The sequence below is a fragment of the Argiope bruennichi genome, chromosome 11, assembly GCF_947563725.1.
Source record: "Argiope bruennichi chromosome 11, qqArgBrue1.1, whole genome shotgun sequence".
Taxonomy (NCBI): Eukaryota; Metazoa; Arthropoda; class Arachnida; order Araneae; family Araneidae; genus Argiope; species Argiope bruennichi.
The window spans coordinates 56,926,683-56,943,983 of NC_079161.1; the positions used below are offsets into that span (position 1 = coordinate 56,926,683).

Here is a 17,301-nt window from a genome sequence, read left to right on the forward strand (position 1 = left end):
TTTCGTGCTTTGGCCGTAACATATGTTTTTCAATTATTTATTATTTTTCTAAGATATGTAATTTTAAACCAAAAGTACCAAAACAAAGCAAATTTTGAAGTACCAAAACCCAGTAGGAAGTAAATTTTTCTTCTAGCTTTTAAACGAGAACAAGATTTTTTAAAAAAATTAAAGTATACTTTATAGTTAATATGCAATTTTAATTTAACACCCAGTATGTTAGATTATTAAACTGATTCTAATCCTTTCTCCGAATTAAATACAATAAATAAATATTAATGAAAAATATGCATCTTAATTTGTTTATTAACCTTAATAATTTATAAATCAATTTAATTACCCATTACTCTTTAATTATTATAAAAAACCGAGCATTGAAAAACAGATCGCGTAATTTGGAGTACGAAAGTGTTATATATAAATATAATTGAACAATATGTACAAAACTTTGATTGGAACTAATTCATAATTGTAGATCAGTACAATATTTATTGAGAGTTGTGAAATATTTATTCTCTAATCAAGATTAAATGAATAAAACCACAAAGGTAAAAACGAAACTAATAAGTAAAAAAACAATTTGTCTAAAAATTAGGGTTATTTATTTACATAAACTTCATACATTAAAAAAATTGCAGTCTTTCGTAAAATCTTTTAGGTATTAACACCTTGGAGGCAGTATTGTCTATAGTCAGACAGTAGGGTCTTCCTATAGTGACAAAAATATGCAGTAAGAAAAGAAACAATTAAAAATTTTTTATCTATTATTATGAGAGTAATTTTATTTAATCCATTAACTTAACGACATTAAATAATTGTGAATAGAGCATCCTTGTCACAAATATATTTAAAAGAAAACATTTCACTTATTCCGTAAAGAACAATAATTGAGATAAAAGAAGTTTTAAAAAGTACAGTATAATGAATTTTAAAAATGGAAGTATGTTTCTTCATTTGTGATAAAATATCAAATGTTTTTCATATTTTTTCAGTTTTAATTGTTTTCCAAGAGTGAAAGTTATCAAAATTCTCGCCAGTAATACACAAATCCTAAGTATATCCATATGGTACAAACTACGACTGCTTATTGATGAATTTTAAAAATGGAAGTATCAGTTTCTTTGTTTGTGATAACGCACCAAATCTCTTTCATACTTTTCCAGTTTGAATTGTTTTCCAAAAGTGAAAGTTAGCAAAATTCTCGCCAGAAATACACAAATTCTAAGTATTCCCATATGATGCATACTACGACTTCTGATTTTCGATTGTGCAACATTTTGTAAATTATGCTTAATTTCTTGGAATTGTTTAATCCAATCATTGATTGTTACGATTAGTTTTGCACTTAAGTAACCAAGATCGTCATCCAAGGTAAGTATTTTACTCATTCTTGATTCGTAATCTTCAACTGAAACGTCTTTTACTCGCGTAATAAACAAGAACTTTACTTTTAATGCACAATCCAAATATTCTTTTATCAAAGAATCACAAATTATTCTACTGTTTTCACTGAAACAGTCTTCGACTTCAAAAACCATTACCGTATGACTGTCTATATTGGAGCAACAACCTTCTAAGGTTTTGCGATGGTTTTTACTATCAGGTAAATGAAGTTCGTTTATTACACAATTTGCGTCAGAATCCCTCTGCTTTCCCCCTGTTGCACTCAGCGCGCTTTCTGTAATAGCATATTCATAAGGAGGAATTTCGAATTTCTTTATTGGATAGCATTTAACAACTGTCTTGAAAACATCAAGTATTGCTTCCGAATCGACATTCATTGTTTGATTAGAATTTACGGATGCTTCTTCGTGCTCTATTGATGCAGGATTGTAGTCAATAGTAACTTCAAATTCATTATACTGTGATAACTTCCGCATGTTGTATCGAAGTTCCTTTCCCGAATCTTGTATTCGTTCATTAGGAGAGATAACATCTGGTTCGGTATCGTCTGATTCATCAGAACTGACGGACTCTTCTAGGTTATTGTTGAAATTTGGATCTATGCCAGAGTACTGTTCTGCAGTAGCGGCTGCTTTGTGATTAATGACTGGACTCTCGTCTTTATTTACTCGTCTTAAATCTAGGAACTCACGGAAAAGAGCATACATTTCCCGTTCTAAGGGGTTTGATGTATTTGCATAGTAAAATTCTTGAGCCTTGTATAAAAATTTCAATTTGGAATGAGAAGGTCTCTTACCGCTGTCAGAAAATTTCAAATCCGAATGAGAAGATTCCATGTCGCTGTCAGAAAATTTCAAATCGGAATGAGAAGATTTCTTGCCGCTGTCAGAAAATTTCAAATCGGAATGAGAAGATTCCATGTCACTGTCAGAAAATTTCAAATCGGAATGAGAAGATTCCATGTCACTGTCAGAAAATTTCAAATCGGAATGAGAAGACTCCATGTCGCTGTCAGAAAATTTCGAATTGGAATGAGAAGATACCTTACCATTGTCAGAAAAATTAAGAGTTGAATCACGAGAATCTGAATCACTGAACTCTAGAATTCTGAAAGGATTTGGATAAAGATCTGAAATATTATCACCTGATGCTGCCTTTTGATCATTAGAATTGAAATTCGTTGATTCGTTGTCGTCTTTTTCAGTTTCGGATGTCTCGGATCCATTGTCCACACATTGAATTGTAGAGGTTGATGTTTCTGATTCATCACTGCTAATGCTTTGGTCATTATCTTCCGATTTCTTAGTGCTAATAGTAGGAAATCTGAAGGATTCAGGAATTTGGTTGCTACTACAAGCAATTGCCTCACTTACCATATTTAAAATTAATTTTCTTGCATTAACATGATTGTCTTCAGTACAGTCTCCGTTCCAATTACCAATACAGAGTCTTGGAGCTTTTATATCGATACAAACTTCCGATGCAAAAGGATTACTAAATCCATCTACATCCTTGTTAGTATCAGAATGTCTGTTACTTTTCGAAACAGTCTTTTTTATTGACTTTCTTTCGTCATCCGAAGCGTGAACGCAGTTTAGGGATATATTAGAATCGGAAATTTCAGGATTCATTCCTAACGTTATGACGGAGTTCTTTAATGTATCAGAAAGGCCAACAATTCCATTAAATATATTCTTTAGAATTTTACTTCTAAAAATATATGATTTCCTCGAACGTTCTTTAAATTTGTTAGTTTCATCCATCTTCCCAATTTCTAAATATTATTCAGACTTTCTAATTTATAGATCTATAAACAATGCAGTAATAACAACCGGCGATTTTTTTAGGGGAGATCTACTATTGGTAGAAGAGAGGATTGATGTTGGAAATTCAACAATGCTTTAACAATAATTATAATCATAAATATGAAATACCTCGACGAAGCGATGTATTATGATATTGCAAAATTTCACCAATTACAATTAAGATACAAAGATTTCAGCCATTCAAAGATAAGGCTTTGAAAGCTTTGCCAGCCTCATGCCAGAGTTGAGTTGTATCGAATTTCTGCTTTTGAGGTTAGTTATATTAACGCCCCGTTTTAAAGTAACACTAGGATTATTTTGGGACGGACCTCATAATTTTGAACCCCGTGGTCAGATGACGAGGACGACACCTGATCTGGTACTCCCTCTTCAAAATTTAACACCAATGATAGGACGTTTTTCCCAGACGTATTTAACGTGCACCAGACCCGCTTAAACGACGTTTCATAGATGGAATCAGTCTCGAACCTGAAGCCCTTTGGTTCTAAAGCCGTGACCTTACCACCAGGCCATCGCGGCGCTTTAAGTTTTTGAAAATTTATACTGCGGTTTTTTTCCTTTGCTTTAAAAGTTCAGTTAGTTCTAAATTCGCTTCCTAGCATAGAAAAAGCTTAATGCAATTAATGTATTTAAATGTTAAACATTTTGAACTTTCTCACTCCGTTTAGAATTCGAAAACGATATTGAAAATTGATTTAAAGATTACGCTGCATAGTGGTTTTGGACACAGGAATTCGATGTAGTGATTGTAGAAAAGGAGCAATAGAGTCAAATAAATAAGATATTTCGAATATTTACTATGGGGGTTGATGGATATGTGAAACTGTTTCTAGAAGTTTAAATATCACATTTGTATTCCACTCAGATGTAACTTACAATTTCTGTAGCGAACATTATATGATTGAATTATATACGAAACTTCAGTAAAGGAAAAGAATCTACAGTGGAATTGAGATTCGAATATTTAAAGCAATATCTCTAAAGTCATGATAACGTAAAGTGTCCTCAGATTCAAAATTCAAAGTTAGGTTCTTCAATGGTCAAGGCCCAAAATAGAAATCAGAATATTTCTTGAATTAACTATTTGCAAAACCATCTGATGAGTAGCAGAATTAAATATTTAGAAATTCCACATTTTTGATTTGCCCAAGGCATATATATGTCGTATTAGTGAATAAAGGGCACCAAGGATCTCAAGACAATATTGAAAACCAACATAAGTTTAGTTTTAGTTATATTAACGTCCCATTTTAAGCAACACTAGGGCTGTTTTGGGACGGATCTCGCAATTTTGAACCGTGGTCAGATGACGAGGACGACACCTGAGCAGGCACCCCCTCTCCACACCAGCGGGAGGGCGTTTGGCCTTGACAGATTTAACGTGCAACAGATCCCCTTACACGACGGCTCTTCGGTGGAATAAGGGGTTTCGAACCTGAAACTTTACGGCTCATGAGCCGAAACATTACCACCAGGCCACCGCACCCCGTAAAATCAACATAAAGAAGGTGATTTTTATGATGATGATGTATTTAGACACAAATTAAAGGTCATGTCAATGTGTGATTCAAAGTTATGGATTGTATTTCTAAATGTTAGATATAAAAAAATGATCTATAATTTTTAATTAATCAAACGTTTTTACAGTGCCATGTTGTAACAATTTATATTAAATATCTAGAGGTTTGAACATTTTCATTTGCTTTTAAACTGACTTGACAAAATATAGAAATAAGATTACACTTTTAGATTTCTGTCAACTTTTGAACGAAATCCATTCAAGAGAAGTTTGTCTGTTTTCTTAGTCGTGTATAAATGAACTCGGTAACTACAAAACGAAATATTAGCTGCACAATCTAAACTACATTATTTTCCTGAATTTGGAAATCTTTTTGGCTGTCTGTCTGTACTTTTGTATGTATTGTTACTCCTGCTAACTCCTAAACTCCATTATTTAAATCAATGAAATGAAGAATGGTATGCGATCTTATGGGTGATCTAAGTCGTTCAAAATGCATATTCAAACTACAGAATCACGCCAAAAAGCTGCATTTCTTAACTATTGTAAGCAATTCTAGGCAAGCATCCGTGGCCTTACTCAAGTTCTGCAATTTTATACGAGAAACTTAGGGGGGAGGCACATTTCCATTGGTTCTAATTAGTCATCAAATAATATAGTATATGTGTCACAAAGAAATGAAAGATAAATTCCAAATTTTAATTCAGGAAGATTAGGTTTTACAGAATTTAATGAAACTAATCATTCATTGGCTCTTAGGAGTAATCGGATTCGAGTTTCCAACCCTCCAATAAGAAGCTGAAATTTTAATACCAGTCATCATTCCCTTTAACTTTCATTAAAAAAGAGAATATTGATTTAATTATACCACGGCGGGTTATCGTTAATTGCTATTTTAATGCAGTAAGGTAAATTTCCATTTTGCTTTGTTTTGGAATTTCAAAAAAAAAAAAAAAAAAAATCGTTACATTGTAAACAGCGAAAAAGAATGTTTGAGATGCATATTATAAATTACACTTATCTGATAAGTTATTTTTAGCATGGTATATCATTTATAATATAAGGATTGTAAACCAAATTATTTATATATCTAAAAATCTTCAAAGCCGACTAAACATTTTTTTTTGTTAGATTCGTAGAAACTATACCTGAAAAAATAAATTTGCATAATTTTTTACTGATGCGAATGAGTAAGTTTTACAATTACACTCAATAATTACTACATGAAATTTAAACAATATGCATTTCGCAATGGACACTGTAATAATTATCGATTAAGTTCTAAAATTCAGACAATTTAGAAGGGGTTTCAAGTTTAACAGTTGGAACTCATCAGTTATTTTCTCTATTCAGGTCTCAGAAATTAATTCTCAAAGACAAATACCATCTTTTATGTTGTCATAAATTTATTGAACTTTACAACACATTATTATGTTCCATAAAAACAACGGAAAGTTTTTCAATTTAAATAAAAGCTATATATGTCATTATTTACTCTAATAAAAATGCATTCATTATTTTAAGATATAGAAATAAAAATACAACTTTAAAACAGATAATGCGTTAAACGATAAGTAGCACTTTAAAACTAAATTAAAAGCTAAAAGTTTCATTTTTGATAAAGTAATTTGAATGAAGTCATGCCATGCCAACATGCAAAACAAGTTTCTCATAAAATCAGGCGGCTTAAAAATTTATGTAGTTGAATATGTTTGTTGCTTGCAAAATATTTCTTAAAAGCCTTAATTTTTTTTTCTAAAATCGTAATGAACAATGAGTAATTTAATTTTCTTCTATTTCTTCTGCGTGTCTTCACTTCTTTCTTTAAGTGATTTACGAAAATTATTTTCAAAGTTTTCGCACGAAGTTCTGACACTTGTCAAAAAATTTTCCATTAAATTTTGTAAGTTTTGCCTTACAAAAGTGTCTGTTGTAGATGGAACGGTTTCCGATTCCGACTTATGAACATTTTCAGAACTACTTTCAGGGCATTTTTCATTTGGTGCGAGAGTATCATCTTCCATTGCATCAGCTATATTTGAACTGCTAAGCTCCTTGACAATTTCAATTGATGTAATAGCATCTTTTATTGCGCCAGCTATATTTGATCCAATAAGCTCCTTGACGATTTCAGTTGGTGTGATAGCATCCTCTTTCACTGTTTCAGCTTCATTTGAGTTAGAAATGTCCTTGACAATTTCAGTTGGTGCAATAGCATCTTCTTTCACTGTTTCAGCTTTATTTGAATTACAAATCTCCTTGGCAATTTCAGTTGGTGCGATAGCATCATCTTTCATTGCGCCAGCTATATTTGATCTCCTTAGCTCATGGACAATTTCAGTTGGTGTAATAGTATCTTCCACTGCATCAGCAATATTTGATCTAATAAGCTCCTTGACAATTTCAGCTGGTGTGATAGTATCTTCCACTGCGTTATCTATATTTAAATTACTGAGCTCCTTGGAAATTTCAGTTGACATGATAGCATCATCTTCCATTGCATCAGCTATATTTGAACTACTAAGCTCCTTGACAATTTCAGTTGGTGTGATAGTATCTTCCACTGCGCCAGCTGTATTTGAGCTACTAACCCCCTGGAAAACTGTTATATCTTTGCTCTCAGAGATTTTAGATGCATTGTAATCCTCTGCTTCGATATTAAATTCTGTATTTTTATTAGTTATTGAGAAAGCAATCTGATTTTTTTGTATAGAGCAGTCAATCTTACTTTCCTGAGTGAAAATAGAGACGTTGTTCCCAAAAAATGAAAGTTGCACGTTTCCTTCTCCAATATCGAAAGTCATTTTCTGCTTGTCATTTAAAATGTAGGAGATCTTATCATTGACCGAAATTTTTTTGTTGCCAAGGTTATCGAACTCGAAGCGCAAATTTGCATCTTTTTTCAGATGTATAGTTTCCCCAAATTCTTCAGTATTCAGGAAACTTAGTTTATTCCAATTTTTTGACGAGCGATCCAGTTGAGCATTTAAGTCCAAATTTTTTATTCTTTCATTAATATCCATTGTCCTCGGAACTTGTAATACAGGTGTGGCTTCATTAACCTCAAATTTTGTTTCGGAATTTTTTCTTTGATTTTCTGAAGTGTTTTCAAGATGTAATTGTGGAGAGTTTTGGTTCACGAACCCTTTCCTTTGATCAATATCCTTAGAACTCTGGAATAAAGACATCGATTCATTTACCTCAGTATTTGATTCGGTTACTGAAATTTTAGTTTCTGATGCGAGTTCTTGCTGAATTTCTGAAGCTTTCAGGCTGTCTAAGTTACCTTTAAGATCATCAGTATCTTTAGAACATTGCAACATAGGCGTGGATTCATCTAATTCGCTTTTTGGTTTAATGACATTCCTTTCATTTTCTGATGCGAGTTCCTGTCGGACTTCCGAAGTTTTCAGGTTGTCCGAGTCACGTTGTTTTTCAAGGCCTTCAGAACATTGTAATTCAGAAATTGATTCATTTACCTCGGTTTTTGCTTCAACTATGCTTCTTTCATTTTCCGAAGAGGGTTCTTTTTTAATTACCGTAACTTTCGAATCAACTTTACATTTCTGTTCCTCATTATCTTTAACTTTAGAACCCTGCAAGAACTCAAAAACAGGAATAAGTTTAGTATTATCTTGAATTGGGGGTGCAAGACACAAATGCGCCGAAGGCTTTATTTTTGAGGAAGCATTTTCAAATCCCATTGCACATGCAGCATCTGATTTCGAAAGATCAGGTGTCCGTTCTAAATTCATTTCCTTTCCTTTACTACGCAGTTCCATCTTTGTTGTGGCCTTATTATCTCCTGTTGGATTATCAGTACTCTTCTGTAAGTTTTTATCTGAAGTCTTTTTTTCACTCGAAGGCATCTCTGATTCAACATTATCCGTGGCTTTATCCTTACCCAAGATTCTTTTATGTTGATCTCCAGCAGTATTCTTTTTGGATTGTGTACCTTCTTTAACACTACTGTCTTTCTTCTTGCTTTCATCTGCGTGTCTTGCAGAAGACTCTGAAGGCCTTGTACGGCTATCAGAGGCCCGAGCACCTCTGGAAGGAGTTCCACTTTGCCCCTGTCTTGCTTTTCCTTTTCTACCCATTATCCGTAATAAAATAGAATTATCGAAATAAAACGAAAGGTCTATTTCAATTGTAGAATTGATTAAATGCAATGCAAAAGTCAACCTCTACCGATCTGCACCAATTATACCATTTCAGTTCCAATATGAATCTGATGCCAAAAAGCTACACGAAATTTTTCTTTCCATTTTAGCCCGTGTAATTAGTGACACACTAGAGCTGCCGAGTTACGGCCGAAGGTATTGTTAGTTTATGGTATTTTAGCTAAAAGTCCAATCTAAGATTCGCTATGCCATTCACAAAGTATTTGTTTTAATTCAAAACATTATTAAATGGAATTAGGATGCATGGAATAATTATAAAACCGTCAAAACTTAAAGTTAGAGAGATGTGGGACAAAGGTAAAAGCTAAAATATGAATTGCTGTAAAAAAAAAAAAATACATCCTATGCTTTTTTAGAAATTAAAGTAAAGTTTTTCTCCCACCCAAATCCTTTAAATTTAAAGTAAAATCGCAGAAAGAGAATCAAACAAATGGAAGTAAATCTAGGCTTGTTTGTTTGTTTGTTTAGTTCTATTAACGTCCCGTTTTTAAATCAAGATTTGCGCTATTTTGGGACTGACCTAGTGATTTTGAACCACGGTCAGATAACGAGGACTACATCTGAGTGTTCATTCCCTCTCCAAACTTCCACACCACACAAGAGGGAGGATGTTTGTCCCCGACGGTTTTAGCGTGCACCAGCCCCGCTTACAAGACGGTTCTTCGGCGAAGTCGGTTTTCGACCATGAAACCTTACTACCAGACCACCATGACCCAAGTAAAACTAGAGAAATTAGGTTAGAATATGGGTAATTGAATCGAGTAAATAACTGTTCTTAAAAGTGGTAGTTGATTCCCCGAACAACAATTTTTGTTGTGTACATTATATTCAATTTGGAGCCGAATTATTTTACATCCTCACATTAGTAAAAGTAACAGTATATTTACAAATGGTTGAATTAGAATCCGACACTATCATGGCATCGTTAAAAGAAAATAAATGATGTAATAAATTCATAACGTCCTTCTTTCACATACATCTTTTAGTACATAATGCCCACAGTAAAGCTACACAAAGGTAATTGGTAATTAATCATGTACTGCCATCTCATTACGATATGTGCATTCAAGTGGTCAAGCAATAACATCACGATATTAGATTTTGAAGCTCAGAATTCATGCAAAATTTCCCATATATGTGTGTGTCGAAAACCTGTTAAAACGTATGCGAGGTCAAACGTTCTCCCCTTAGGTTCACTTGAAAGTTTGGAATTAGTTTAGTTCAGTTATATTAACTACCCGTTTCAAAGCAACATTATGGGATGGAACTCGTAATTTCGAGTTGCAGTCAGATGACGAGGACGACATCTAAGCTGGCAACTCCTCTTTAAACTTCCGCACTACACCAGCGGATTTAAGGTGTACCAGAGCCACTTAAACGACATGTTCTTCTGTGGAATCGGATCTCGAACCTAAAATCCTCCGATTTTGATGTCGAATCTTACTATCAGGCCACAGCAGATAGAAGGCTTGAAAATCGATAGATATCGTTCTCTTCATCTGACCGGTAGAATAAACAAGACAGTTTCGTACCAAAATAGTTCTTCGGGCTCTTTAAAAGTGAAAAGTTCTATCAACAAAACCATGATTAATGAGTGTGAAACACTCCGACAATTATTTGAAATAATCTTTCAATTACAGTGGGCTATAAGAATATTTTTTAGAAGAATATTTTCTGAAGTTGCTGTTTTTAGATATGTTATATAATGGGGAATTATTTCCTAATTTTATATATCCCATATCATGCTCCCTTATACCTATGGTGAAGAACCTCTTTTCCAAATAGCTATGAAGTTTTAAGGTCAAAATAATTTGATTATACCAATGACTCATTTTGAAGAAACATGAAAATTATTTTTGAGACGGAAACCTTGAACCTTGGTCAGGTAACCTTGATTGAACCTTGGTCAGGTAACCTTGAACCTTGGTCAGGTAACCTTGAACCTTGGTCGGGTAAGGAGCATGAAAATTGACTCTTTCCTAAATTTCACATCATTCCAAAGGCAAGAAGACCACGGTGGCCCAGTAATAAAGTCTACTCCAAATATTACCCATTTTCGGTTTTATCATTTCTGTGAGATTTTTATATAATCATATTTTTGCCATTTATATCAATCTTTGCAACTGATTGTAGTGTTATTTTCTTCTTTCATAAATGCCACCGGAACCAATATCAACCTAATAAAGGTCAAAGGAGCTCTAAAAACAGAGGTCTGGTATGGTGTTAAGGTGCTAAGTAGAAAAGTCTCGAGCTTGGACTCGATGGGTTGAGGTTGGAAACACTATACCGCTCAGGACCCGACTTGTGTGGGGGCTTTAGGCATCTTAAATTTGACGGCATAGGCCAAGCATCCTGCAATTGATATCGTGCAGAAATTGGAGAGAGGATAAAATAAGGTGTTTTTTTTCGTCATTTGACTGAGGTTCAAAATTACGAAGACTGCCCTCAAATACCTCTGTGTTGTTTTCAAACGAGTCGTTTCTATAATTTAATAGCTAAAGGAATGTTTGACCCTTAAAGTCAGTTTTAGCATATGTTAAGCCCAAACACATGACTGATTTTATGTGGAATTAATTTTGAAATTTCCATTCCAAAGCTTAGATTGCAGTATGCCATGATCTCTGAAGAATTGTAGTGCCGGAGGCGTGCTGGTATAGGGATAGTGCGTCTTCTCCGTGATCTGGGCGTATCGGGTTCGACGTCCGGTTTGGGCATGGTTGTTCTTCTTCTATGTTCTTTCAGTGAGGTGTGTAAATGGGCCTCCCTATAAAGAGGGGTTGTGCAAGCGAATGTGACTCATGAAGTAGCTAAGTCGTACTCTTGGCTCTAGTTGGCGCTACTGAAAAAACAAGAGACGCTCACTCGGCTTAAATCGCTGACAGATAACTGTCAACGGGCTTGTTAAGTGCCATAAATCAAAACACAATACAACTACAGAATTGTAGTAGCTTTAATTTAAAAACATTTTGATTAGAAAAAAATAACCTGCCTGATCTAGATCTTGAAAATTTTGTATTCCTTAGAGTAAGCTCTATTCTGCGAAGGTGAATGGGAAAAAGTATGAAAATATACCAAAATATTGCGTAAAGCGTGACTATTGCATATTGCATGAGTGATGGGTAGCAACCCGTTGTAAAGAATAAAATTCGGCTACGATAGAAAAATATTTTTAAAAGCAGTTTTCCTTTAAAACATTTGAATATTTGAATTCCTTATTCGAAACTTGGTTTTCAAATAGGGAATTAACCGTTTCTCCTAGTGAACTATTTTTCTTTTTTTTATTTACCCGTTAAGAAGTTAAAAAAAACCATTGTATTTATTAAAAAAATTCGAACTCAAGATTTTGAAGAATTTTCACGTTTCAACACGCCTGAAAAACATATTTTTGAAATTGTCTGTGAACACGAAAACTGAAAAATGTTTTGGGAAACACAGAAGAAATTTGATATATAGTTTTTACTCTAAATTTATAGATCTTATTACGTTTTTCAAACGAAATCTATTTAGACGAAATTAGTTTCTGTATGTCCTAATATAAGCTAACAAGATAACAACAAAACTAAGAGAGTCAGTTGGTCAAACTTTGATGCACAGAAGACATCTGATATATATCTAAGATATAGAATATTTATATCTAAAGTCAGCCCGGGGCTTCGCATAAGGTAGTACGTCTTCCCCGTGATCTGGGCGTTCTGGATTCGAGTCCCGTTTCGGGCATGGTTGTTCTTCATCTGTTCTATATGTGAGATGTGCGAATGTGCCCCCCCCCGTAAAAAGGGATTGTGCAAGGGAATGTGATGCGTGAGTAGTTAAGACGTACTCTTGGCTCTCGTTGGCGCCACTAAAACAAGAGACGCTCCTTTGGCTTAAAATCGATGACTTCGTAAGCGAGCTTGTCCATGGCAAATGCCATTATAAACAACATCTAAAGTGTGGAGATGTATCAGATTTGGAACCAAATCAAAAGCCCCCGTCATGGCATAGGGGTAGCGCATCTTCCCCGTGATTTGAGCTTCCAGGGTTCGAGTCCCGTTTCGGGCATGGTTGTTCTTCATCTGTTCTATATGTGAGATGTGCGAATGTGCCCCCCCCCCCCCGTAAAAAGGGATTGTGCAAGGGAATGTGATGCGTGAGTAGTTAAGACGTACTCTTGGCTCTCGTTGGCGCCACTAAAACAAGAGACGCTCCTTTGGCTTAAAATCGATGACTTCGTAAGCGAGCTTGTCCATGGCAAATGCCATTATAAACAACATCTAAAGTGTGGAGATGTATCAGATTTGGAACCAAATCAAAAGCCCCCGTCATGGCATAGGGGTAGCGCATCTTCCCCGTGATTTGAGCTTCCAGGGTTCGAGTCCCGGTTTGGGCATGGTTGTTCTTCCTGTTCTATCTGTGAGGTGTGTGAATGTGCCCTCCTGTAAAAAGGGGTTGTGCAAGCGAGTGAGTAGTCAAGTCGTATTCTTGGCCCAAGTTGGCTCTACGATAAAAACAAGAGACGCTCCTCCTTAGTCTTAAATGGGCTGTCTTTGAACAGCGGGCTTGTCTGTGGCAAGTGGCATAAGAACAACATCAACCAAATCAAATAAGGTGTTAGCCATTTTCTGTGTGTTCACAAGAATATAAACGCGATAATACAATACCTTAAGTATATGAAATTCGATATTTGTATCAATATATGAAAACATCTGGCCATCTGTTACTACAATTATATGTCAAATTTTGGACTGAACAAAGTGTAAAAATACGTTTTTTATAACTTGTGAATTTACTTTATTCCTGTGATTAATGACCAACTGTAAGCTAATGGGGTTTTTTTGTATCCTTTATTCCTTTTTTAAATGTCATATTTTATCCTTTTTTAAATGTCATATACACCGTATATTTATCAGATTATAAACATTATGCCGGTGTATTTGTTAGAGATTACTGAGAAAGTGAAATTATCTAGATCAATCCTACTGGTAATTTATACAAATTCCGATATTTTAATTGACATATTAATACAGATCTAGCAACTTCGTGCAATTGATCAAAGCAAATTTTTAATTATACGGAAGGTTATCATCGGGTGTCTTACAGATTGCATCGAGTAAATGTTACTCGCTATCTACTTCGGTTGAAAAATGAGTTCCACACAATCTGATCTAAATTTTCTACATTAAAACTTTGCCTTCCGCATTTCTCATAAAAATTTCTTCGCTTGGCGCCGGCAGTAGTAATTAAGATTACTTCGCTTGCCCTTGGCAGTTTTTGAGATTATCGGGAGATTGTAAATGGTCAACATTATAAATTGTATACTTTAAATACGTCACCACTGTGATATCACCAGCCGTTGAGCGATATACGATACTTTACTTACGACACCACTGTAGTGTCCCGGGCCATTGAGAGATACTTTACTTACGACACCACTGTGGTGTCGCCGTACGGCGCACTGTTAATTCGGCAAGCATGAAAATTCGCACCTTGACATCTTCAAATAATTTCTTTCAAAATTTATCGTATTCTGGGCATATCTTTGTAATGAAATGACTGAACCGAGTGTCCAATTTGTCTCATTTCCTATCGACACGACACCCAGTTTTTAAAATTTGGTACAGATGGATTACAGAGCGAAATCCCCTTTCGTTTTCCAGAAAATTTATCGTATTCTGAGCATATCTTTGTAATGAAGTGAATGAACCGAGTGTCCAATTTGTCTCATTTCCTATCGACACGACACCCAGTTTTTAAAATTTGGTACAGATGGATTACAGAGCGAAATCCCCTTTCGTTTTCCACAAAATTTATCGTATTCTGAGTATATCTTTGTAATGAAGTGAGTGAACCGAGTGTCCAATTTGTCTCATTTCCTATCGACACGACACCCAGTTTTTAAAATTTGGTACAGATGGATTACAGAGCGAAATCCCCTTTCGTTTTCCACAAAATTTATCGTATTCTGAGCATATCTTTGTAATGAAGTGAATGAACCGAGTGTCCAATTTGTCTCATTTCCTATCGACACGACACCCAGTTTTTAAAATTTGGTACAGATGGATTACAGAGCGAAATCCCCTTTCGTTTTCCACAAAATTTATCGTATTCTGAGCATATCTTTGTAATGAAGTGAATGAACCGAGTGTCCAATTTGTCTCATTTCCCATCGACACGACACCCAGTTTTTAAAATTTGGTACAGATGGATTACAGAGCGAAATCCCCTTTCGTTTTCCACAATTTTGTTTTTTTCCAAATATTCCGTATATTTAATTGATATTTCCTCATCGATTAAATCTCTTCCCATCGATTTGCATTGATCTTCATACCAAAATAATAAGATATCGTATAATACACTGTTGATTTTTAATAAAATATAAAGATTTTAATAAAAATATAAAGATGTTATACAAATATAATATACTGCTGATTTTTGGATTCGAAAACCTGTCTTCGTTTTTGCGCATTCATCAGGAAGCTTTTATTTCGTCAAAAATTAGGCGAGAAGAAATATGAAACGAGTTGTTCCTATTTGCCAATAAAGCGAACTCAGATTATTCGAGGCAGAAGGTAACGTAATAACGGATGATCTTTCTGCCCGCCATCCCTTAGGAAAGTATAATCGTCGAAAAATCATAATCTTAGTATTCTCAAACGCATAACTTAAACTTATGTAAGATATTGTATTCATATTATATCAATAAACAAACAGCCAGAATCTTTAATGAATTCATTTCGGAATCAACAAGTTATACAATTTTGAGGTAGCTTAGTTATATTAACGATCCTTTTAAAGCAACAGTACGGCTACTTTGGGCAGAGCTCTTAATTTTCAGTTGTATTCAGAGGACAAGGACGATACCAGATCTGGAATACTACCTTCTTCATTCCGCACCACATCAATGGAAGAATCTATTGTCCCGATGAATTTATTGCACACCAGATCCACTTACATGGCGGTTAATCGTTAGAATCGAGTATCGAACATAGCACAATGTCGGAGTAATAAATCATTTATCAAGTTACAATCGACAAATTTTCATCGTTTGAGTTTATACGTTACGGTCAATGTCAATAATCAGTTATTATTAATACTAATTGGTCATTATTAATAATAACCAAACCAGTTAATATTGATAATGACCGTTCATACTCATTGAACGAAACTTATATGGACAAAAATACAAATATGTTCTCTTTTTCGATTTAGTTTTATGGCGCAAACGCCAATCATATTTGGCGAAATGTTTTGATAATTACAATGATTTCTACTCTTTTGAAACTTCAACTAGGATAATTTTCTCCGACTTCGATAAAATAATTTGAAGAAAATTAGAGCCAAAATTAGAGATCTTATATGTGAAGTTCAATTGAAATTAAGTTTATTAATGGAATTAAAATAAACTTATAATTCAATACGAAAATCCAAAATATGACGATTTTTTTGAATGAATGATTTGTTGAGCCAAGCGCAGGAAATTATTCATACATTTTTCGAAACAATTATGAAATTTTAATTTATCTGAAAAATTCATATTTCCTAATTTGTCATTCCTTTGAACATTATTGAATTTTATTTTGGATAAATATTTTTATAAATCAGCGTGCAATATTTAAATCAAATTGATTAAATTGGAATACAGCTTCAGATATTAAACCTATATTGATATTTATAGCCATTACATTTTAATTTGAGAACAATGATTTACCCAGTGATTCCTGTATTCGTTTATTACCTCTTTTATTGTCACTTTATTATGGAACAAACGCAAGGAATTGATGCAAAATCAATCACAGTTTTTATACATTTCCTGTTTAAATAATTCCGATGAGTTTTAGTACTTAAAGTATTGCCTACTTTCGCAAAAAAGACAAACATTTTCAACTGAAACAAATTTATTAAACATAATAATCAATATAATAAAATCATTTCTCAGATATATAAAGGAGATCTTACATTTCATAAGAAAGTAGTATTTTTAGAGAAGTTGTTTAATTGGGTTGCGAAGTTATATTGCTGTCAGATACATTAAATTTTACATTCAATACAGCTTTGATTAGAATTCTAGGTAAAAATCTATTTTAACAGCTGACATTTCGGTTTCCATTTTTTACTTGCAATATATTTTAAGATAATAAATGGATTAATGGACATTAAAATATTAAATGAGAATTTAAACGTAAAATTTTAAAAGTTTGTAAAATTTTCTTCCCGTAAATCTTGTGTAGTTTCTAAAAAATTATCAATTAAATGATCTGATATTAAAATTTATAAGTTAAAAGCAGTTTACTTTTTCTTTAAATTTTTGTCACCTTTAATGAGGTTCCTCATTCTTGTTTCAAAAATTTCACATGCAGAAATGAAGTCTTTCAAAAAATTTTCGCAAACT

The 17,301-nt window shown here is 33.8% G+C and overlaps 1 protein-coding gene across 1 annotated transcript; it reads right to left on the reverse strand.

The window, feature by feature from the left end:
- Positions 1-691: 691 nt before the first annotated feature.
- On the reverse strand, positions 692-3,035 carry LOC129956566 (uncharacterized protein PF3D7_1120000-like). Its single transcript, XM_056068495.1, has 2 exons — positions 1,542-3,035; positions 692-709 (listed from the first exon to the last, which is right to left on the reverse strand). Exons 1-2 carry the CDS (start codon positions 3,033-3,035, stop codon positions 692-694), a joined length of 1,512 nt encoding a protein of 503 aa, XP_055924470.1.
- Positions 3,036-17,301: the final 14,266 nt, after the last annotated feature.

Excerpts from the sequence above, each read along its gene's own strand:
- LOC129956566 (XM_056068495.1), bottom strand. The coding sequence starts at position 3,035 with ATGAATCCTGAAATTTCCGATTCTAATATATCCCTAAACTGCGTTCAC.